The following is a 26,291-nucleotide window of genomic DNA, read 5'->3' as shown; positions in this document are numbered from 1 at the left end:
GTAGGGTTTCGCCTTCTTAGTGTCATCTTTACATCTCTTTGTAATTAATCAAAACTGGGAAACCCAATTCGGAAATAAAATATCAATTTCCTTTTTTTTATTTGAATCATCAATAATTATATATATATATATATATATATAGAGAGAGAGAGAGAGAGAGAGAGAGAATTAGGCTGGATTGCTGGAATACTATTAATAGTAAAACGCTTTTTTTGCTATCAAGTTTTCAACCCTTGGATGAAAAATTGTAGGATCAGGATGATATTAGTCGGTTAGAGTTGAGTTGTCCCCCTAGGGTTGAGTGGTTCCCACTGGGTTATAGTATTTAATCCAATGGTTAGAAATAATGAAAAGAGTTGATTCAAAGGCTAAAAAACTGATAGTAATAATGAGATTTTGCTACTAATAGTAGCCCAGTCCAACTATATATATATATATATATATCCTACTTGCATAATTTCATAATTAATTTCATTTGATCTCCCCCCAATATAATTCTCAGTGCCTGAATCAATACATCAATACAGTCATAATTTGCCCTTTTCTTTCCTGTTTTCAAACGAGAGACTCTTGCGACTCTCCCCCTAACATTTTTTTTTTCCTGGTTCCCAAATTGAAATAATAATTCGTAGTTCCTATAATAATAAATGGAGGACCAATGCGTAATTTCTAAAATGTCGAGGGGACGTTTTTTAGACGTGGGCTTGGACCGTTAGCGAGACGGAGTGCAGCAAATCGCCGATCTGGATGCTGTGATCGCCGATCGGGATCCTCCGCACCCCGCTGACGTCAGCGAAGCTCATGTCCCGGCACACGTCGACGCCCACCTCCACGCGGACCCTCCCCCCGGCCGCCACGTGTACCTTCTCGAACGCCACGAGCTGCTTCCCGGGCGCCGACCCGCCACGTGGCGGGGGCCTCGAATACACGAGCACCGTGTGGGCCCCGTCGCGGCCCCCCACGTTCGCCACGTCCACGTGGACCGGGATCACGAGGCCCTCGCACCGCGCGCGGTCCACCCGGACCGCCGCCCAGCCCGGCCCGGTCGAGTTGAGCCGGGGACGGCCCCGGACCGGGACGGCGAGCAAGGCCGGAGGCGGTTCAGCGAGCGACTGGGCGAACCGGGTGTAGCTGAGTCCGTGGCCGAAGGGGTAGACCACTGGACCGGTGTAGAACCGGTACGACCGGCCCGGGTAGCCCCGGGCCGGGTCGGGTCGCATCGCCATATCGGTCATAGGAACCGTATCCACGTACTCTTCGGGGTACCACGTCACTGGGAGCTTACCACCTGTAAAATAAAAAAATAAAATAAATAAAAAAAATTATTAGTGTTTTTTCGAATAGCGCTGTAACACCTGGAGACGAAAAAGTACTTGGATTGTAGGCGCCAAATATAACGTCGGCGATCGCCGCGCCTCCGGCCTGGCCCGGGTACCCGGCCCAAAGAATCGCGCCGATCTTCGGGTCGTTCTTCGCGAACGTCACGTCCACGGGCCCGCCGCACATGAGGACCAGGACGACCGGCCCCCGCGCCGCCGCCGCCACCTTCGACACCAGCTCCTGTTGCCGGCCCGGGAGGAGGAGCGACACCCGGTCCAACGCCTCGGTCTCTGCGGACTGATCGAGGCCCACAATCATGATCGTCGCGTCGGCGACGCGGGCCGCGCCCGCCGCCGCCTCGATGGGCTGGTTCCCTACACAGGCCACATTGGTGCAACCCTTTTGGTGAATTGTGTTCACGTATCGCCCAATCCCTTGCAGAGGGCTTGTGAACCTACATGGATTACCTAACACCATATACAAGATCTCATTAGTGCAAACTCTTCCCAGAAAAAAAAAAAAGAAGAAAAAAAAAATGCAATATATAAAATTGCAAAGAGACCCTCCAACCATTGTGACTTTCAAAACAGAGCCGGCAACTTTAATTTTGTTTTTTGTTTTTCTCTTAAATTAGAAACTCCTGGAGTTTGGTTTTCTTTTGAATTTTGCGATTATTAGAGTTATTTTGTTAGATGACATAATTTAAACAATTCCGTTAACTATTCACTAGTAATTGGTTGTTAAATGTTACAGGAATTCGGTAAAAAAACACCCCTCAAGAGTATAAACTTTAGATCAAAACACCCCTCAAGAGTTCCAAGGTCAGATGAAAAAAAAAAAAATCCTAAATAAAAAGGAAAACTATAGGATCATTTTCGAAGCTGTGTATAGTGGAGGGGCCTCTCTGCAAATTAACCAAAGATGGACAATCAAAAAAAAAGAAGCCCATTGGGCCTTTAATGGGCCGAATACTAAAGAAATGAATCTCTTTTTTTTTGCTCTCTCTCTCTCTCTCTCTCTCTCTCTCTCTCTCTCTCTCTTTCAAATTTACCGGCATAATTTCCGATCATCGTGAGGGTGGCGTCGGAGTTCGGGCCGACGACAGCGACGGTCCAGACGCGATCTCGAGAGAGAGGCAGAATTCCTCGGTCGTTGTCGAGCAGCACGATCCCTTGCCGGGCCGCTTGCAGGGCCAGGTCCTGGTGGGCCTGGGTGCAGACGTCCCGCGGGCCGAGGTTTCCGAAGGGCTGCTTCGACGGCTCGCCGTCGAACATCCCTAGCCTCATTTGGACCATGACGGTGTGGATCAGGGCCGCGTCGATGTTGGCGTCGCTGATCTTCCCCTGCTGCACCGCGCTTTCCGCGTGCTTGCTCAAGAAAGGCCCACAGTCCAGATCCAATCCTACAGTAAAAGACATCACAATACACCAAATTTTGTATGAGTGAAAGGTTATTCCAAACATAATATATCTAAATACATCATTCATGGTTGGGCTACTATACTTTTATAAGTATAGACGCCCTTGTACTCATAAATTTTTAACCGTTGATTGATAGAATGTGTGGTTAAAATGACGGTGGTTTTCACTTAGAATGATAGTGGTTTTCTAGGGTTAAGTAGGTAGTTGGTTGAATAGTATGATCTAACGGGTGGAAATGATCAATAGAATAAATCTGAGAGCCAAAAATTTATAAGCATAAAGGAGCCAATACTCATAAAAGTATAGTAGCCGGACTCATCATTCATTGCATGCTCCTCTAACATATAAATATATCATAAATATCCCTCCAAACATCATTTATGAAATCTCTAAATATATAAATATATCATAAATATCCCTCCAAACATCATTTATGAAATTACAACTTTTCCAGAGGGCATTGAAGTAATTAATCCCACAAGTTATAACCATTTTCTCGACAAATCTTCTATATATATAGATATATATTAGGAAAAACTTCAAATACCACCCCTATGGTTTCATACTTTCTCACTTTAGTACCCTATGATTTAAAGTGTATTAATTTAATACTCTGTGGTTTTATTTTTTCCTTTTTATTATCCATTCTACTAATTTTTTTTCGTTAAATCAGTGACTAAGTTAAAACTAAAGAAAACTAAAGTGAATGAATATTTGATAAATTTAGATAAGATATCTGAAGGCTTTTGTATATAACTTAATGAAATATTAACAGAAAAGCTGACGAAAAGAGAAAAATGAGTTGTTCTATTTTTTTTTTTTTTGGATGAGTGAGTAGATAAGCAAAAATGGATTGATTGTTTTAAAAAATTACCTGCTTTGAGCGTAACAGCCACTGCATCTTCTGGGGTGTGGGTGAAACGTTGAGCACCGTATAAAACACCTACAGAGTCGCAATCCGAGACAATTTATTTTTAAATGAAGTAAACGAAACGGGTAGCGTGCTATCTATCTCTCAAAAAAAAAAAAAAAAAAAAAAATGGAAAAGAAAAATGTTATGTACTATTAAAAATGTAAATGCTAATAAGAGATTTTTTTTTAAAAAAAATGTTAAAATTAATTATTGACAAAATTTATACTTTCTCAGCTAAAAATGCATTTGACAGAATCAGTAAGTAATTCGACAAAAAGTTTCAAATCGAAACAAGTGAAAACTTAAAGGTTTCAGTTAAAATCAACAAAACGCATTTAACTTGCTTCAATTTCCAACTCGAATTTTCAGAATTATTGCAATCAAGTCCTGTAATATCGTTAATATAGAAGTGAGTAAGAGTATCGTGATTAATAATGCGCTAATAATTAAGATACCATATCATTTTATATAAGTGATGCGTCATTATTCACTCATCTAAGTTCGATTATGAAAAAGTTTGAATTAGAAATTACTATAAATTAAAATTTGATATATTTAGTAGTTTACGAATTGAGCTCGGGACTCACCCGTCGAGGCCCCACAGGCCGCGGACGGTGCCGCTGAGGAGGTTGGGGTCGGCGCAGGAGGGCACGCCGTTGATTTGGTTGTACGAGCACATCACGCTCGCCACCTGCCCTTCCTCCACGCACGCCTTGAACGGCACATTGAATGTGTCCTCCAAATCTTGCTTGCTCACCTACGTATACAAATATTCGTAAGTAGGTTTATTAAATATGATCAAAATTTTCAGCTGGTGAAATTTTTCACTAGTTTCGATGACCCGTTGTGAAAAATTCAACACTTAAGAGCGATAGTGACTCATCAACAATATTGAAATGAATCTGCTACGACAATGATGCTGTCAATGTTCAAGAATTATATAGATTTTGAGCGAAGAAGAGACATACTATGGCGTTGAACTGGTAGCGATTGTGGCCCTTCCAGTTGTCGAGGTCGTAGGCGGTGTAGTGCTTGCAGCAGGCGGCGAGCTTGAGCCGGCTGTGCCCGGGGGAACCGCCGTAGGGCTGCTGGAGGCCGCGCACGTACACGGCTGCGTACTGCGCAGCAACGAGGGGGTCCTCGCCGGGGGTCTCCTGGCCGCGGCCCCACCGCGGGTCCCTGAAGATGTTCACATTCGGACTCCACATCGTTAGTCCCGCCTGACCCGCGTTGTACATCGCACGTGCCTCATCCGACACGACCTGCATTACACCCTAGTCATGAAATACCAATCGTACCTGGTGCAGTTGGTTAACAACTTGATAGTTAATACTCGAGATCTCAACTTTGAAACCTGATTGTTTACATTTCCAACTTTGTTCGTTTTTAAAGTAAAAAATAAACGAAGCCGGCAGCTCGCGGTCTTTATCTTATAAAAAAATCAATAAAAAAACCAAGAATTCTACTAGAGCGGCTGTACTTAATATAGTTGACTAAAAACTTAATAATTGATATTCAAAATCTCAAGTTGGAAATCTAGTTACTCTTACATCTCTAGCTGAATTTACTTATTCTAAAAATATAAAATTATAAGAGTTAATTAATGTACTGCTCACCATGATCCACCAAATTTATAGGGGATTTGGGGTGTTAATAGAACCATAGATGCCTAACCTTTACCCTTTTTTTTTTCATTCTCGTCCCTAACTTTATTTTTTTCGCTATTTGATTTTTAATATTTTTATTTTATTTTAATTAGATTTCAATCATCCAAATTTATATTAACTTTGATAAGATAGGCTACGTCAACTCTAATAAATATAGCCTGCTCATATAAAACACGGTTATGATACGATAGTCTTCGATCAATCTTGATTTTTTTAAAAATTTTTCTAAAGAGTCTAGGAACTAACACTCCCGACTAGAGATGTCAACGGGTCGGATTCGGGGCGGATTTTTAAAAACCCGAACCCGAATCCGACTCCAAACCCGAGACCCGAACCCGAATCCGAACCCGAACCCGACGGATTTTAAAAATCCATATCCAAACCCGAACCTGATCAAAAATTCGAAATCCGAACCCGAACTTGAACCCGAAAATTTGAACCCGAAACAATTATTTCTTTTTTTAATATTTCAAAATATATTATATTAAATCTAAATTTTTAAAATACAAATTCAAATATAACATTAAATTTATATATATATATATATATATATATATATATATATATATATATATTATATATATAATACAAAATAAATTCGGGTTCGGTTCGGGTTCGGGTCGGATTCGGGTTCTGGTCGGGTACAATCAAAATCCATATCCAAATCCATATCCGTCGGATTTCTATTTTTTATATCCATATCCAAATCTATATTCATATCCATCGAATATATTCGTTTCATTCGGATTCGAATTCGGATAAAATTTCGGATATCCATACCCGTTGACATTCCTACTCCCGACGTAACGTCAATAGTATCACACATTCTATAAAAGAGGCAGTACGCAATATGCACAAGTACTTCAACGTCATGGTACGTAGACACAAAAAAAAAATATTGATGAGGATAATGGGATTGGACCTAACGCGATGGACATCTAAAGAGAAGAAGAGATTAGGGGCCAAAGTGATATGAATCAATAGTGCAATTAATTTTAAAGGTCATGAGTTCGATGATTGCAAGAAAATAAAAGGTTGGAGACCACAATGAAAAATTATATAAAAAGGTTGAGGATCAACGGTGCAATTAATCATTCTGAGGTAATAAACTAATATCCCAACAAAGGACAATATGGGACGCCCCCGTGAGAGGTCTCGTATGGGTACCCCAAATTGTCCCCGTAAGTAATCATTCTATTATTATATTGGAGCGGGAAAAATACGACTTGAATTGTTGGGTACGCTCGTAGTATGCATAGCGCCGAATCCGCCAATCAGAGAAGGTCAGAGACCTCATATTGCAATTAGTTCTAAACTTGAGGACCTGATTGTAAAAAAAAATAAGAGATTAAAAACTAAAATTAAAATAGATAAATGTTGGAGACCAACGGTGCAATTAATCCTTCGACAGGCATATCACAAAGTGTACCCCAAAGTATGCATTACAAAACTAAAGTAGAAAAAAAAATTAAATTTTTGGGTCCAGAGTTATTGGTTTAATCGGTGCGGGTTAAACCAGGTACATTAGCACGACATCGTAAATATTTAATTATTTTAAAATTATAAATAATAATTTTTATATAAAATTAAGAAAAATATAAGTTTTTAATTTTTTTATAATAAAAAAAATTAAATTAGCAAAAATCAATCATAAACAAAATTAAAAATTGCTGGCCTGATTTAAACGGTTCAAAACGAATTTTAATTTATTCGATTTAAAGGGATGAATGGAAGCGGGTTTTAAAACATTGACAACAACATGATAAATACCTCATGAAATTACAGAAAATTTTTCTATCAAAATTCGATTTTTCACTTATCCGCCCTGTCATTTAAAACCTACACTTTGCTCCCCTAAAAAATAAAAAATGTTCCCGGAGGGGTACGGTATTAATAATATTGATAAAATGGCCAAAATGCCTCTCCCTCTTCCTCTTCTTCCCCAATCCTCCTTTATCTGTAAAAGGATATTTTGGAAATAAAAAAAATATATAATAATGGGATATAGACAGAACCCTAACGGAACACTGACGGCGGGATCTAAAGTGAATATTTTTTATTTTTTAGGAGGGCAAAGTGTAGGTTTTTAAATGACACGGAGCAAAAGTAAAAAATTGAATTTTGACAAAAAAATTTTCTGTAATTTAGCCTTATCAAAATGTGTACAAAATTTATACTTATCTTGAGTACGTATATAGTACTTTTTTTTCTAAAATTAAATTAAATTCTATGCCCGTGAATTAGCTCGCCATTTATGACAATACAACGGTGTTAAGTGTCCTACAAGTTTCGTCTTAGGAATTGTACTATAGCTACAGCGAAAGAGAAAAAATTGTACTGTAGCTGTACGAGGCAAAAATCCGTTGATGAGAATATTTAGCCCATACTATTTATTACTCATTATAAATTATGTCCATACAAATGTTGGAAGAAAAATAAGTTATGTTCAAATTATTGATTTTGAGTTCTTTCGATCACTAAATCTATCAAGTCTCAAGAAGCTGATCGTCGATTCAAAAATCTCAACATCCAAAACGACTTGAAAATGTGAAAAACTTCATACTTTCAGAAGCATTCCAACTTCACTCTATATATATATATAATTAGGCTGGAATACTATTAATAGCGCCAATGATTTTGTGCTATTAAGTTTTCCGACATGGATTAAAAGATGTATAATTAGGATGATGTAGGTCTTCTAGGGTTGAGTAGGTGGTTGGTTGAATAACATAATCGAACGGATGAAAATGATAAAAAAGATAAATCTAACCGCAGAAAACTTAATAGCACCAAAAATTTTGTGCTATCGATAGTATTCCAGCCGGACTATATATATATATATATATATNTTTACAAAAGTGTATTTAGATTTTTTTTTTAGAGTACCAAAAAAGAGTAAAAATATTTTAAAAGTACCGTGAATTATTATAACAGTAGAAAAAGAGCAAGCCTATGCTCTAAATTTGCTTATTGTTATAATTAAGCATATATCGTAACATATAATTACATTACAATAATATTTTCAAGTATCCAAACAGTGCCTTATTAAAGTTTAAACCTAAATAATAACAAAATTAAAGATTAAAATTGTTTGGGGACCAAAATTAAATTCACCTGATTTTTAAATATATATATATTTATGAGCAATCATGTGAAGTAGGTGTTGAAGTGTTAACCCACCTCATTGTCATTGAGTGCTAGATGTCGCACAACACACGCATAGATACATTATGCGTTGTCAACGTACAGTGGTAGATAAATGTACTACACACTGTACTATTTTTGAAAAATTTTAGTGCACCGGGTCCACCACGTCATCCATAGAACACTAAATCCTCTCTCTCTCATTACCGTTATTTCCATCTCTACCGCAATGCCAGGGTTTGCATTCGGCTCGAAATGAGCTCAAAATCAATCGCTCATTTAATAGACGAGTCGAATACGAGCTCGGATCAATTCGCTCGTGTTCTATTTCATTAGATTAAAATTCTAATTTTTTTTTCCGACTTTTCGCCTTCCAGTTGGACCGACGTACTAACTTATAATTCATGAGTCAGTTCGTGTTTGGTTCGTTATTAAACAAGCCGAACACAAGTTAAATTTTTCAGTTCGATATTTTAATGAGTCAGCTTATTTTCGACTCATCTAACAAATGAACGAACACAAGCCAGTTTCTCAACTCGCTCGTGTTTAACTCGTTTACAGCCTCACGTCACACTATTCTAAAATAAAATAAAATTTATCATCTGTTATGATTTGATGGCTATATATAATTAGGCATGAATTAATTAAAAAAAAAGTCATAATAAATATAACTGCATGGATGTTGTACAGAATGTAATTAATTACTTTTTATTAATAAAGTATTAGTTTAGTTATCTTCTTACTCCTCCAAATATCTCTTCTCTATATTATTTTGTTATATTTTATATCTTGGATTATATAATTGGTATCAGCACAAATAGCAGTTTCAACAATTTCCAACAGGTGGTATCAGAGCAAAAAAGTATCATGTGACTTATAAATTGAATGTCAACATATTTGAAAAGAGTATAGATCCAATATACTGGAGATCGAGCTGCCTTAAATTCAACCAATTCGTAGCTGATTGACGAAAGTGACGTTCAGGTGAAACCAAAGCGAAGAAATCATTTTGAAGAAATTGGCCTCCGCACAACACACCGAGTGGTTGTGACTCTTGACGAAAAGAGAGCGAAGAGAACCCATGAAGAGATTCAAGAAGACTTGACTAGATAGCCAAGTAAGCCGAAGTACAAAATAATTCGGTGAGATCTCGATGAACTAAGAACGTCATCCAAACCGAAAGATATAAATTTGAAATTTATTTTTCAGATTTTCAAATTTTGTTATAGATTTAGATTGGTTTATTCAACCTAATTTACCAAAGTTCGATGGAACGAACTTTAAACGATGAAAAATTATCATTCGATATTTTTTAGAATCCTAGATTTGTGGGATTTAGTGGAAAATAAAACTTATGAAAAAAATTTGATAAAAAAAAATCTAGAAAAAGAGATAGAGAACTTCTATCAGATATTTTTCAACCAGTGGATTTATCGTTGGTTGGAAAAAATTCAACGATAAAGACGACATCAGAAGCGTGGAGAATACTATCGAAAATTGGAGGAGAATATTTGAAGAAAGAGAATGAAATTCAAAAAAAAGAAAAAAAAATTCAACCCATGGTGAAAATATAGAGAACCCCATTTGTAAAAAAAATTGGAAAAAAAAAATCTGATCAAGATCATGAAAAAGATAAGATTTGTAAAGAGTATGCAGTTGATCAAAATGATGAGATTCAGGCTAATGAGAAAGTTCATAATTATAATATGGTTGAAGAAATTTCTGTTGATGAAGAAATTATGCAACAAAGTAGGAAGGAAGTTTACCATTATTTTAATATGATCCAAGTTGCAGATCACAAATTAGATTTACGAAAATAGAAAGCACATGAAAATTTATAAATCGAGATCAATGTACCGAACAGACATTCATGTCTATCAGACTTTCCTCGCCTACCACAAAATTAGAAAATTAATATCGATCCAATTTTTTCAAAATTATATGTTTTTTAAGATATTTTTTGGCATCAGCAATTTGTAAAGATTGATGGATATGATAAAAATTACTGGTGGCCAATATTTCAACCATGGCGAAATTATTTGACAGGCGTCATGTGCACAACTTGAACACAACGACAACAACAACAATAAAGATTGCAAAATCAAAGTGCATGTTTCACGGAATTTGCGGTTTGATCGAAAATGAAATTTGGATTAAAAGAGGATGTTGGAAATAATAATTCAAACTTAATTAAAATACAGTTACAGGTAAATTTAAATCTTTTATTTGATTATGATTAGAATTTGTAATTATCCAAAGTAAAATTAAATTTATCATCTGTTATATATAGTTAGGTATGAATTAATTAGAGAAATAAACCATAGTAGATATAACTGCATGGGTGTTGTTCAGAATGTAATTAATTGCTTTTTATTAATAAAGTATTAGTTTCGTTATCTTCTTTCTGCTCGATATCTCTTTTTCATATTATTTTGTTTTATGGACAAATACCGGTTCCAACAATTGGTATAAAAAAAAATCACGCTTCCACAATATATAATATTATTTTAAAAGTTTATTTTGTAACCATATCTTTTGTTGGCATGAACTCTCAAAATGGCTAGATGTTGATTTAATTCATGGACAAAAAAGTGCAAAATTGCATAGAAACCCATATAAAGTTGATATTGGCATTCATATTTACCTATGAGTTGCAGGTGTGTGTATGCTTTTGCACGTAGGCCCTTAGTTTTCGGAGGCAATTAAAAAAAGCGCTTTTTAATTATCGAGTATATTACTATAATAATCAACATAATACGAGCTAAAAAATGAAGATACCTAACTTCATAATACACTCTGATGAGCACTTTACTATGATTAAAAAGAAAAAAATAATAATAAGTTATTAAAAGGTTACTATGCATGGATTATGTTGATTATATTCGTATTCCTCTTATTTTCACATTAATGTAATACGAGCTAAAAAATGAAGATACCTAACTTCATAATACACTCTGATGAGCACTTTACTATGATTAAAAAGAAAAAAATAATAATAAGTTATTAAAAGGTTACTATGCATGGATTATGGTTATGATATTCGTATTCCTCTTATTTTCACATTAATGTAAAATGTATGAATAGTCCTTACACAATCTACGTTATTGCAATTAGTTCTCTATATTTTTTTTCGTAATTTAATATACTTTTTTTTATATAAATCCTATATTAAAAAAGAAACATAATTTTTCATAATTTTTGAGAGTGAGAATATTATAAAGAGATGGAAACATCGCGAACGTTTGTGAAATGTGAATAGAAGGCACAACAATTACGATAGAATGATAGATACGTACCGTGCCGATGAGCTGCCAGAGGGAGGCGTTGAAGGAGGCGGCGGAGGTGATGACCTGGGGGAAGCTGGTGGCGCCGGGGAAGGCGCCGCCGAAGCGGACCCCGGGACCCGTGTTGGCGACGCCGTGGAGCGCCTCCGACCACCACTCGTACTTTGCGATCCCCAGCCGCGGCACGGCCGCCGCGCCGTCGCCGAGCAGCCGCACCTTCTCCGCCCGCGTCAGCCGCGCCACCAGGTCCCGCGCGCGCTCCCGCACCGGCGCCCACGCGTCGCAGAACCGCATCCCCGCCCCCGGCCCCCCTGCCGCGCATGCGAACGCCCCGCGCTGCGCCGCCGCAGCTGCGCCTGCCCCCGCCGCGCAGCGGAGGAGAATTGCGGTGGAGAGAAGCAGGAGGAGGAGGAGGAGGAGGGAGAAGGGTTTGGAAGACATTGCAGGGGAATTGTGGGGGGAGGAAGAGTGATTTGGAGTGAGGAGTGGAGGTGGGGGTATAAATAGGGATTTGGATTTGGATTTGGAGGGAGTGAGGAGGAATAGAGGAATTAGAATTATTTATTCATTTATTTATTATTCAGAGAGAGAGAGAGAGAGAGAGAGAGAGAGAGAGAGAGAGAGAGAGGGGATAAGTGAGGTGGATAGGGGGGGGTGAGTTATTCTAGGGAGAATAAGAAGGGGAATATATGGTTTTGCCATTTAAAAATGTACAATGCGTCGCGCCACTTTTCACGGGAGGCAGATTTTATTTTATTTTTTATTATTTTTTGTTTGAATAAGCCTGTAGAACCACTATTAAAAACCTACGCGGTAGCGTTTGGTTCGGGTATTACAGGGATAGGTATAAGTATGGGGATAAGAAAAATAGCGTTTGGATAAAAATTAGATTGTTCCCGGGGACAAAAAAAATAGCGTTTGGATAGATAATATGGAATAAAAAAAATAATATGTAGTTATATGTAGAAAATGGAGGTGTTGGTAGAGATAGTTATACCAGATTATTTCAGATACCGAAAAATTACTATTCTCGAATACAAAATATAACCCCTTATCCCCAATCCAAACACTGCCACAGGCCACCGGTCGTTCCTAGCACAAGTGATAAAGAAATTAATGATTGGTATTCGAGATTCTAAGTTCGAAATTTAGTTGCTTCACAAGTCCAGCTAAGTTTATTTTTAAATTAAAAAATAAACAAAGCAGATAGGAAAAAAAAAAAAATTTAGGGCTTTTATATTCTTATAAGTATAGAGATCTTCGTATTCATAAGTCGTTTTCAAATTGCCTATTCATAACGTTAAATATGATTTAAAGCAGTTAGAACTTTTAAAAATAAATTTTATAATTTTTTGAAATTATAACTAAGTTTATTAAGCAAGTATAAAATGAACGGTCAAAACCGAATGACCGTTTAAAAATAGGAGATCGAATTTTTCAATTTAAGGTTAGAGCTATTGATCTTTTTCTAGATAGTGAATGAAATTTTCTATCAAAAATTCAAATGATTTCGAATTTTTTTAAATTGTTAAACTAGCAGCATTCCACACTAGTCGTTAAAAATTGTGAATCTTTAGATCTTTTGATCGTAACGTAATTATGTTGAAAAATTATGAATTTCGTTTCTAGGAGTTTCAAATTCGATCTCTAAATCATATTTAAGTGTATGAATCGTCGCTTCAAAAATTCTATAATCGAAAATGACTTAAAAGTACGAAAATAATTGTAGAGTACTTGGGGTGATAGTGAGCCTCCCTTGGGTTTAGTGGTTCTCCAGCATTAGCCCGAGGGCTAGAGAATGATCAATGTGCCGATATAATTAAGATTTAAAATATTGAAAGTACCACATGAGTATATATATATGCTAAAGTACTACATGAGTATATATATGCTAAAATTTTTTATACTATATAAAATAAGATCAATATCTTTGATTTAAAATTTTAATGTCATATTATTATATTTTGTAAGATTTTTATTTTCAGTCGTTGATTTTGAGCCTCTTCGTTCACTAGGCAAATGATATCGTAAAATCATAAAATTTATTTTCTAGGTACTTCAAATACTCTAGATCAAGTTTAACGGCGCCGATCGACGATTCGAAAGTCGCAACATCGAAAACGAGCTGAAAGCACGGAAGGCTCCGTGCTTCCAATAGCATAGTAGCCTCACTATATATATATATATATATATGGGGAGAGAGAGAATAGGACTACTATACTATTATGAGTATAGACCCTTATACTATACCATAAATTATCGGGCCATTGGATAGGAATGGCGGTTAGGATAATAGTGATTTTCGGTTAGAATAGTAGTGGTCTTTTAGAATATGAGTGGATGGTTGGTTGACTAGTATGATCTAACAGGTGATAATAATCAAAGGAATAGATCTAATAGCCAAAAACGTATAAATATAAAAGAATTTAATTATACTCATAAGAGTATAGTATATATAATATATTATATAATATAGTGTGGAACTGCTACTATTAGTAGCAAAATTCATATGTTCTACCCAGTTTTTAGCCTTTGATGCAACCTCTTGTCATTATTTTTCTAAACCAGTTGGATTAAAATAACTATAACCCACCTCGTGGGGACGACTACCCTAGGGGACCACTCACTCTAAAACCGACCTAAATATCAATTCCTGAACCCTTACAATTTTTTCATCCAAGGGTTAAAAACGTTGATAGTAAAAGATACGCATTTTTACTATTAATAAGTATTTCCAGCCTAATTCTATATGATATAATTATATATATATATATAATATATACGCTGGATAGAGAGAATAGGACTACTATACTATTATGAGTATAGACCCTGACCCTATACTATACTACATAAATTATCGCGCCATTGGATAGGCAATGGGCGGTTACGGATAATAGTGATTTTCGGTTAGAATAGTAGTGGTCTTTTAGAATATGAGTGATGGTTGTTGACTAGTAATGATCTAACAGGTGAAGTAATAATCAATAGGAATAGATCTAATAGGCCAAAAACGTATAAATATAAAAGAATTTAATTATACCTCATAAAGAGTATAGTATATATATATATTTATATAATATGAGTGGAACTGACTACCTATTAGTAGCAAAATTTCATATGTTCTACCCAGTTTTTTAGCCTTGGATCAACCTTGTCATTATTTTCCTATAACCATGTGGATTAAAATAACTATAACCCAGTTTCCAGTGGAGACTCATACCGCTAGGGGACCACTCACTCTAAAAACCGACTAATATCAATTCCCATGAACCCTACAATTTTCGTTCATCCAGAGGGTTAAAAACGTTGATAGTAAAAGATGCATTTTACTATAATAGTATTTCCACGCCTAATTCTATATATATAATATACTATATATATATATATATATACTATATTAACTGAAATAAAATGATCAATTGTCATCTTTTCCGTCTATCCATTCTCAGTATCCTACGCAAATATTATGTATCATTTTTAGCTTGGTACATATCTACTTAACATGTGAGCAGTGGTGTTAAACTTCAGTTTTCACAAAAAATTAAGATAACTTTGATGTTTAAACATTTTTACAACCTCAGCATACCATATCAACTCAATCTACATGCATTGCATGCAATTAGAAATTCTCCCCTCCTTTTTTTTTTAACGTATAATTGACATAAAAAATATTACCTTAATTTACATAAAAATATATACTAATTTCTAAAATACTTTTAACAGTTTTTGTCCACCGTTATATTAAATTTTGAAGGCTCTTTTAAGATCTGATCAAATGCTCCCCATTTCTTGCGAAAAAACCGAATTTGATCCCGAATATATAAACTAAAAAAATAACCAAACCTTGCAACAAATCCGAAAACCAGTTTTTTTTTTTTTTTTTGGTGCCAAAAAGGCCTAAAATATTTTCTAGAAAAATATCCAGAATATATATATATAAGTCGGCTTAATATTACCTTTTTTCTTTTGGAGTGGATATAGGACGGTGCACGAAATTTAAAGAAATTCTTAACTTTAAAGCATGGATAAAATGATCATCTACATATGCTTTGCTTAACTGCTACGTGCTTCTGAAGATACCATTGCTAAATATATAATAATATAATATGGGAGTGTGGTTATGATCACCAAGCAAAAAAAAAAATTTTAAAAAAAACTTTGTATGAGGAACACCTCATTATTTATCTTTTGATTACTCCAAATACATTATATAATATAATACAGTACTAAAGTTCAGATAAAAATTATTAGATTAGAATGGAATTTTTAGATTTGAACGCACAATAAATCACACACGGCTTATCAAATTGTTTTAAGGAGGTTTCGTTAAGAAGTTCCTCAATAAAGTCGCACGCTCCCACATTATATATATATATATATATATATAATTCTATATGAGTTCGGCTATGGTGTTTGTAAAAGCACCAAGCACTTTGTGCTTGTGAATTTTTTACTGTTAAATCTACGGCTTTGATCATTTTCATCTGTTATATTATACTATTCAACCAAGCACCCACTTAATCCAAGGAGGCCCACATCATCCTAACTGCACATCTATTAATCCAAGGCCTAAAAATTTACAAGCACCAATAATTTGATACTTTTAAAAGCATAGGAGCTCAATATATAGAGTTGGACTGGGCTACTATTAGTAGCAAAATCTCATTGTTGCTACCAGTTTTTTTAGCCTTTGGATCAACTCTTTTCATCATTTCTAACCATTGGATTAAATACTATAACCCAGTTGGGACCACTCAACCCTAGAGGGACCACTCAACTCTAACTGACTAATATCATTCTAACCCTACAATTTTTCATCCAAGGATTAAAAATTTGATAGCCAAAAGAGGATTTTACTATTAATAGTATTCCAGTCTAATTCCAATATATATATATATATATATATATNTTACATTATATATATATATATATATATATATATATATATATATATAAAATTAGGTTGGAATACTATAAATAGCACCAGGCTATTTGTGTTGTTGGATTTTCGACCTTTAAATAAAAAAATATATGGTCAAAATGACGTAGACCCCCTGGGGTTGAGTGATTTATTCATTGAATAGTATAATCTAACAGGTGAAAATAGTCAAAGAGTTAAATCTAACGGCGGAAAACTCGATAGCACCAAACGCTTTGTGTTATCAATAGTATTTCAACCAGACTCTCTCTCTCTCTCTCTCTATATATATAGTAGAGCTATTATGCTATCGGAAGCATAAGGGATTTGGCGTTTCTGACTTAATTTTTGGCCCTTAGGTCAGCCCCTTTAATCATTTCTAATTTTTGGATTAATACTATACCCTGTGGAGACCACTTAACCCTAGAGATACTACTTAACTCTAGAAAGAACTGCAGTCATCCCAACCGTATAATTCTTGATCAATGTCTCATGCACTACACTTTTATTTTTCTTATTAATTGATCAATGTCTTAAAATCAAAAACTAATCAGGTAAGCACGATCCCACGCCATTTAAAGGGCCTACAAATTAAAAAAGAATCATAGGATTTGAAAACTAATAAGTACTAAGACATCAAGCGGTTTCAATAATCAACAGTACAGAACAGTAATTATATAATTTATGAGAACTCAACTTAAAATTAGTAAACATTTATTAATTTAGACATTTTAAATGCCATGGAATACATTAAATTAGTTAGATTCTAATTAATTTCTCACCAGTGCATGCACACTACCTATAGATTCATAATTTTTGAGGGTTAAACAAATATGTTAATTAACCTTTTTAACTAAATAAATAAGCAAATAAGTTGATGATAAATTGGGGTGTAAATTAAATAAGAATCTTGTGAGGGCTCCATGTGAAAGTTTCTTTGCATGCACTTGAACATGGACTACACTACCCAACCCTAGCATGGCATAAATTAGTTTCCTAGGTTGCCAAATATTTTAACATAAATTATGCATGTGGATCAAGTTAAAGCAAAGGACATGGCAAATTTATTTTTGAAGGGTTAATTGTTAAAAAAAATGTAAATATTCACATTATATACAGGTCAAAATTTTATTTTGTATTCAATATGATAATCATTTTTAAATTAAGTGTCAGCATGTAGCTCGAATACAGTAAACTTATACGAGACATAACTGTAATTAATATTTCAAAATATCTAAACTAAATCGAGCGAAACTGAATCACTGGAATTCGACAAAACTAGATGAGAGCCAGAGAAAACTAGGTTGAAGCAGGATTAATTGGACCCAAAAAAAAAAAAAAACACTGAGCCATGCCCTAAATTTTAAGCAGATATTATGTTAAAGAGTTCAGATCTAAACCAAAAATTTAAACTGATAAGTGTAAAAATCTCTCACTTTATATACTAATTAACTAGCTATAATTCAATTTTACATCAATATGAAACCAATATTCCTAACAATAGGATTGATAAGGTTTTGAGCTTGGGAAATAGCCTTAAAAAATTTGTAGATAAACCCTAATTAAATAAATTATCTTAAAATAAAGACATTAATTTGAGTTTAGATCAGTTATTTCCAGTGGTTCCATATTATTGAGTAGAAGCATTATATTATATAATCTCTTTCTTTTGTTTTGTAACAAAATTATCTTAAAATAATGGTAAAAATATATATAGGGCATCTTAAAACTTTTAAAATTTTAATTTTACTATCCAAACTTTCAATTTGTTTGATTTAAATCGGTCGATAAATATAATTTGACTTTACATTTTAAGTTTATTACTCACTCTTATAAATTTATAATTACGTAAATTACATAAAACATACTAAATAAACATGTAAAGATAAACGTCGCACTCAAAGTTTAAAGTCAAGATCTCGCTGGTACTAACTCATTCAAACAAATTGAAAGATTGGATAGTAAAATTAAAATTTTCAAAAATTGGATAGCGTACTCAAAATAGTGCATAATTCAGCTAAATTCGATACCTTTTTACCACATAAAATAAAAATGAATTAAACTTGTTGGGCATAGGGATGCAAATGGATCCGGGTTGGTGGAGCTCCGCCCCGATCCGCCCCGAATGGGATGGTAAGTGGGAACAAAAAATATAGAAAAATATAATCCGCCCTGAATCCGCCCCGATCCGCCAAGTAAATGGAGCAGGAGGCGGGAGACTCTTTTCTTCCTTTAATCTACCCCGATCCGTTAAAAATCCGCGCTCCCGCCCCGCTCCCGCCCCGATCCGCCCCAAATGGAGCGGTAAGTAGGAGCCAAAAATAAAATGAAAAGTAACCCGCCCCGAATCCGCCCCGCCCAGATAAGAAATGGAGCGGGAGGTGGGGGAACTCTCCCGCCCCCGGATCCGCCCCGTTTGCATCCCTAGTTGGGCATAATGATATACTCTTGTGTTTATTATTTGTCTCAATTAGAACGAAAAGAATAATGCATCTTTCCTTTTTTGACCTTTTCTTTTTTGTTTACTGGTGAAGATTAAAGAGCAAATTAAGATAATATATCTTTTACCTAAGTTGATTTTATTTTGATTGGATGCTCCAAAATTAAGTTGCTTGCACATGCAAATAACCCCTCATGTTCCCAAAATTTCCTTTTCTTTTTTGTTTATTGGTAGAAGTTTTTTTTTTTTTCCTTCTTTTAGTAAAATATAGAAAACCACCCTAAATATATAACATTTTATACTTTATCTCCTTCGATAATAAAAGTATATAAAAAACCTTTCTTAATCTTCATTTAGAGAGCTCTTCCTTCACAAATTTTCTGTGATTATGAAAAGGGTAATTAATTGTATATCTTTTCTATTTGGTTTAATTATTTTGTAAAGCTAGATATATAAATGTTACAATAATCATATAAAAGAGGAGTGAGCATTTTCATCAGTTGTATAGTTAGTCATTGATGCTTATTGCTGTCAATCGAGCTCGCTGCTCGCGAGCTGGCTCGTGTTCGACTAGAAATTGGCTCTCAAACTCGACTCGCTTGTTTAATAAACGAGCTAATCAGGAGCTCAGTTTTTCAGCTTAAAAAATAAACGAGTCGAATACGAGCCGAACTTAGCTCACTTGTGTTTGACTTGATATATATAGCTCGAAAATAAATAAATATTTATTTTGATTAGAATATAAAAGGCTCAAGAAATAAAGTTGCCACCGTTGATCACTAAGCTTGTAATAATGTTTCATTTTGATCATCAAAATCTCAAATCTTGATTACTAAGCTTGTAATAATGTTTCGTTTTGATCATCAAATCTCAATTCTTTCAATTTACACACTGAACTTTATTGTTTTGGTTCATTGCATACAGCTTCCGGTAAACATATCGAATAGCAAATATATCCCTATAAAGTTCAATCCTGCAAAAGTCCAAATATTTTCAAATATACCCTCGCTATTAGGGTTCGTTAAAAAAATATAATTACTTATAGGTAAAATATTTATCAATACATCAAAATCTTGTAAGAAGAACATTGTAGCAGATCCAAATCATTTCCCACTTAATTATTAAATTGAGTATGACATATATGACATAATAATAATCCTATTAAAGGTAACCAACCCAAGCATTTATGCCATAATAACTAAAATAAGTCACATGACTTTTTAATCCAAATGAAGCTTTACAGTGATCAGGAACACTGACCAAATGCAATGGTCTTAATTTAACCTTGCTTCCATAACAAGTCTTATATACCCTAACAAATAAGTACACAAGAGAAGAGAGGGGGCAAAGCATTATTTGTGGGGCCCACAAAAAAGAAAAAATAAAAAAAGCACTTTTTTTAAACTCCAAAAAAATTGCTTTTTTATTTTTTAATTTCTTTTTTTTTCTTGTGGGCCCCACAAAGGAATGAGTAATTGGATCTTGATTGGATGCTCCACCCATCATCATCAACTCCCCCTTCACATTTATGCCATGGTTGCTAAAATTGGATATGATGCTTCTCCTCATCACCATCACCTCCCTAACACTTATACCATAATTAAGTGGTAGTAATAATTATTATTATAAAATTGGTGCATTAATTAAGAAAAAGTTAAAAGTAATGTTATGGTAGTAATGTTATAATCATTTACCCATTTTACAATATTTCACAAAGATAATAAACCAAGAGACTGTGTGGTTCCACGAAAAAGTGGTTAAAAAAAAAAAAATTCAAGAAAAAAATATTTCATTGAATTTTTTTTTCAATTTTTCGCCTGTTTGGTTTGAACGAAAATAAACATTTTTGAAAATCTTTTTCTCATATTTTATTAAAAACTAGCATTTTCTTTTTCCCATTTTTTTAGAAAAATGAACATATGTACTACTTTTCTATAATATATGAAAAGAAAAAATCATAAAAGCCTAATTTTTTAAAAACCAAAGGGATGAAAAGCTGAAAAATGATTTTTCATGAAAAACTTCCTTTCACGCTTTTTGAACGAACCAAACACCCCTAGATGTTTTTAAATTTAATAATTGATATAATGTACGAGTCAGAATGATAATTATAATTTCAAAATAATAATAATAATAATAATAATAAATTATAAAGTCAACAAATAAGTAGGCAAGTAATTCTACTTTAAAAATAGGAACCAAATTTTAAGATTTTTAGTTAGTAATTATTCCTCTTTTCCCCTTTTCTGCTATTTAAAGCTACTTCTTGGACCTCAAGGTAAGTAATAAATAGGAGAAAAAGATGGCTCACCAGTAAGGGACCCCAAATGACAAAGTATTATTAATAATTCTTTGAAGGTAAATTTATGTACAAGCCAAAAAAATAAAAAAAAAGTTAAAAAAAAGGAGGAGGCAACAAAAAGTGCACCAACCACAAAGGCTTTTATCTTATTCCATACAAAAAATAAAAATATAAAAAAAATAAAAATATACATCTCTCTCTCTCTCTCTCTCTCTCTCTCTCTCTCTCTCTCTCTCTCTCTCTATATATATATATAGCTAAAGATATAATTAAGAAATTATTGCATGCATGCATGCACTACAATCTATATGCTATTATCCCAAATTTAGATGCCTTAGAATTTAAATTAAAATCATTGGATGTGATACAGCATAAATAGTTTTCCAATTAAAAACTATTGTAAGTTTAAAGAATCTGTTGCTTGAGCATAAAATAGTAACAAATATTAAAGGTGACAAAAAATTTGTTGTTTATTATATGAGAAAAGGATTTTTAAAAATTTCGATACGTAAAGTGAACTTAGAACACATTGACAATGCGCAAAGCGGATTTGAACATACGATTTAAGACATGAAATTAAGATATGAGATAAGTGATGTTAATTTATATGAAGGAGATATGAATCGTGTCCTAAGAGAGCTGAAAAGGTTTGGAATTAGCTTTGATACCAACTGTACAAAGGGGATTTAAACCATGTCCTAAGAGATATGAAAAGGATTGGAATTAGCTTTGATACATTTGAACCGTGTCTTAAGAGAACTAAGAAGGTTTGAAATTAGTTCTGATACTAACTACACAGAAAATTTGAACCATATTCTAATAGAACTGAAGAGGTTTGGAATTAGCTATGATACCAAGGAGATTTGAACCATGACCTATAAGAGAACTGAAGAAGTTTAGAATTGACTATGATACCAAAAAATTCAGTAGAAAAACGATTCAGAAATATACTTAACATAAGAGAACTCAAGTGTATTGGCCATGCATGTATAGCATGCAATAATTTCTCCATTAGATTTTGGCTAACTTCCACTCCATGCCATGATGCTGCCTTTCCAGGCATGGGCTTTATTTTTGGCTGCAGGCACTTAAAATGAGAAGAAGATTGGGCATGGGATTTTGAGTAACAAAGTAGGAAAGATCAAAAAGATACAATAGGGATGGGAATAGTGGGCATGGGACCACACCATGCATCACCACCCCCATAATAATATATTTATTTTGATAGGGGGGGAAGCTTATTCCAATGCTAACCACCCAAGAGAGGAAAAAAAAAAAGAAAAAGAAAAAAGAATAATTAATAATTCATGAGGTTTTGAGTTGAGCATGCCCCTCAAGTAGTTAACTTTTGGCTTTTTTACTTTCCTTCTACTTAACATGGTTGTGTGATGATAGATTCTTAATTATTTTTGTTCAGAGCTAGTTTTGGTACCAACAGAAAGATTTGTTGAATCTGATTAATATTTGAACTTGAATCTTATATGTTTCTACCGAACGCTAAATTTGGATCCTGTTTCAATGTAATGGCTTCACGGGTTTGGGTTCGTCATACGGGTTAGAATGATCAAAACTCCAATTGAGACCCACGCTCTCTCGCTTCAATGGATCATCAAATGGCTCTACTCAAACAGCGCTTCTGCAAAACTAAGCTAATTAGATTTAGGATCCATTTACTACTGATCACGATCGTCGAATGCTATTCGGCCTAAAATGGTTGCTAACCAAAGTATGTTAAAAGTGTACTATCGAAATAAATAGAATAAATTTACTTTTTCTAACCGTACGTAACGTGTTTTGTCCGTGAACACAAACAAAGCCTTAATTAGATTTAGCAGTAAGTAGGAATCTGGATCCAACTAACGACCTAGGTCAATAAAATCATAATACAAAAATCAGTGTCACCAACTACCAATAATTAGTCTATGTTCCCTCCCCATCTACATCAAACAACTAGGATAGAGGTTTTAGGTGCCCTAATTATTTCCTACTTAATTGGGAGGTGCTTAACTCTATGATGAAGACATATCATAATAATATAGCTGTATTCATATATATTCATTAGTAGATCTTATATAGGTAAAAATGCATAGAAACCCCCTAAACTATAGGCACTTTCGAAATGGCCCTCTCAAAATTTTGCGTCGCCCGTAGCAAAATCATCTCATAGGATATTATATACTTTCACAAATTAAAGTCCGTTTTATCCCCGCTACGCCAGAGTCCGTGTTGTTAAACCGAATCTTAAATATATGATTTATTAAGATTTAAGTAATTTCACCCAAATAAGTTATGTATTTTTTTAGTAAATAAAACTAATAAAATAGAGCCCCTAGAGCCCAAAAAAAAAAAAATAAAAAAATAAGTTGAGGGAGCTTTTTCAGTTAGCTACATAGTTGAGGGTGTTTCCGTACATTTTGACGTAATAACAGGGGGGACCAATCAGGAGCAGCCACGTGAGCAGGTTGGTGGGGATTTGGTGACCGTACATCACCCTGCGGTGGCAATAAGAATGGAGGGCCCTGATGAGCTGTGGAAAGAGGAACATCCGAGCCGAGCGTGCATGTGCATGCAGATCCCCACCCCCACCATAACAACGCAATTTCAACTAATCTCCCACATCTCGCATGTGTGATTACACCAGCAGCTTCATTTCATCTTTAATTTCACCAACCCCTTTTGAATTTGATTTGATCCAGTTATGTTCTCCTTCTTGCTCTCATCTTTTTTGGTTTTTTCCGAAAAAATAACAAACTTACTGTACCTGATCATGTCATATCAATCAAGTGAACAACAGCATTAGCTTGATAGTTCGAACTTCGCTGTTTTGATAGGTTTTGATCGAAACGCAAAATTTACTATTTGGAACTTGGGTTTTGATACCAAAAAGTTCAATTTTTTTTCCGTTTGTCGAACATGATAAAGCTTATTGTAGTAGAAGTTGTGAAACAACTGTTGTTCTCTAAAAGCTTAATCTGTTAGAAAACGGTGTTTAAACATTTTTATATTTAACACTCCCCCTCACATCTGAGCTTGATACTTTTTGCAAGCCCCATGACGTGAACTTCAATTAAATAGGAGGAAATTAATTATGCTGGAGCATAGTATGACTTGAACTCATGACCTCCTGCTTTGATATCATGTGAAACAACCGTTGAGTACTAAAAGCTTGAACTGTTAGAAAACAGTGTTTAAACATTTTTATATTTAACAAAAGTAAGGCAAATAATAACGTATTAAAGCTTATTTAAGACCCATTTGAGAATGCAAGGAGAATGCGATATATATATTTTTTTAAAAAGTATGATAAAAAAGATATTCTATTTATTTTCGTAAAAAAAAATATATATATCATTCTATCTAGATCGCGATAATTCAATTATGATACAATTCTGCAACCCCACCGAAATACAGAAAAGCGTATCTTTACGTGCTTTCAACTCTTTTGGCCCTACTAGAAGTAAACACGCCACAATTTTCCTACAACTCCCAACTACTAACTAAGACTATATTTGGTTCGAGGAATAAAGAAAGAATACGAAATTTATTCTTTTTATTCTTCCAAACGGTATTAAAAAAGTACCAAGAATTACTATTCTCCTCTTAACTGAGTAGAGCTTTTGCTTATTTAAAAAGTTGAAATGAGCTTCTCAACTCCAAAAGCAAAAACCTACTTCTTTATTTGGGACAATTCAGTTGCGCACAGTTACTTCTGCATTATAGTTTAAATTGCATGCGAATCTAAATACAGCGTTGGACTTAAACGAGCGGATTCAATAGCTCAATTGTTGTAATTGGCAAAGAATCAAATTGGCCAAATAAAGGAAAATAAAAATTGGTCGTAGTTGTAACTGCTGCAATTTCAGCTGCATGCATATTCAACTGTATTACATTTGAAGTTATGTTAACAAAAGGGGATTTGGACATAGAGCGAAAAAAACTGGCGGAGCTTCTTCAAATTTTTTTATTTAAACAACATTAGCACCGACTGTTAGAATCGTGCAGAAATATTATCTCAAAAAATTTCTAATTGTCATCTTTTTTCTCTATAAAAACTAACCCATTTTACCATTATTGCCACATCTTTTCTATCTCTTCTTTCACTCATTTTCTCCTTTACCTATCTAATACTGATTCCTCTGCGCTCAGCGCCCGACATGGGCGGAATGATATGCATCGTACATGAATGGGGACGAAAAAATCCTAGTTACGAATCTGAAACTAGCATAAAGAAGAGAAAGAGAGAGAGAGAAAGAAGAGTTTTCATTACTAGGATTTTGATTAAACTAGAGTTTTGATTAAAAGAGAAAGTACAATATCAAAGGAGTTAAAAAGTCGATTTACCTCACTCACTAACCAAGATTAAGTATTTTATCTATAATTAACTATATTTTTCTAACAGACACGAATAGCAGGAATATAATTGAAACTGTTAGGATTTTTTGGAGATAAATCTGAAACTTTAACTGTAATAATATAACTGTTATTCGATATGTTTACAAGGAGCTGTATAAAATTATCCCTAAACACAAGTATACTAAAAAGATATTCTATTTAATTTCATAAAAAATATCATTTTGATGGCAATAATTCAATTATGATATAATTCTCCAGCCCCACAGAAAAGGAGAAAAGCATCTCTCTGCGTGCTTTCAACTCTTTCGGTCCTACTAGAAGTATGGAAAAACAATTCAATAAACACATCCGCAATTTTCATAGTATACAACTACTCCCAACTAGTACTAAGATCACATCAAGTTCCCCAACCCCCCATTCAATGCACTTATTCCACGATTAACAATTCTAATTTTAATATGTTCTAATAGGTTATTAGTTCCTAATTCTTATGAAAAAAAAAGTTTGCCCTTGCACCAAGTTACCAGTA

General features: G+C 34.3%; 1 protein-coding gene across 1 annotated transcript; it reads right to left on the bottom strand.

Annotated features, from left to right (window-relative positions):
* LOC109727796 (probable beta-D-xylosidase 2) lies at nucleotides 458-12,331 on the bottom strand. The gene is given in 7 exon segments (XM_020257976.1): nucleotides 458-1,288; nucleotides 1,374-1,787; nucleotides 2,372-2,722; nucleotides 3,616-3,713; nucleotides 4,242-4,411; nucleotides 4,623-4,916; nucleotides 11,762-12,331. Coding segments are annotated over 7 exon segments (2,352 nt in total). The 5' UTR covers nucleotides 12,191-12,331; the 3' UTR covers nucleotides 458-692.

Source organism: Ananas comosus, linkage group 23, assembly GCF_001540865.1.
Source record: "Ananas comosus cultivar F153 linkage group 23, ASM154086v1, whole genome shotgun sequence".
Taxonomy (NCBI): Eukaryota; Viridiplantae; Streptophyta; class Magnoliopsida; order Poales; family Bromeliaceae; genus Ananas; species Ananas comosus.
This window is presented reverse-complemented; position numbering and strand designations above follow the sequence as displayed.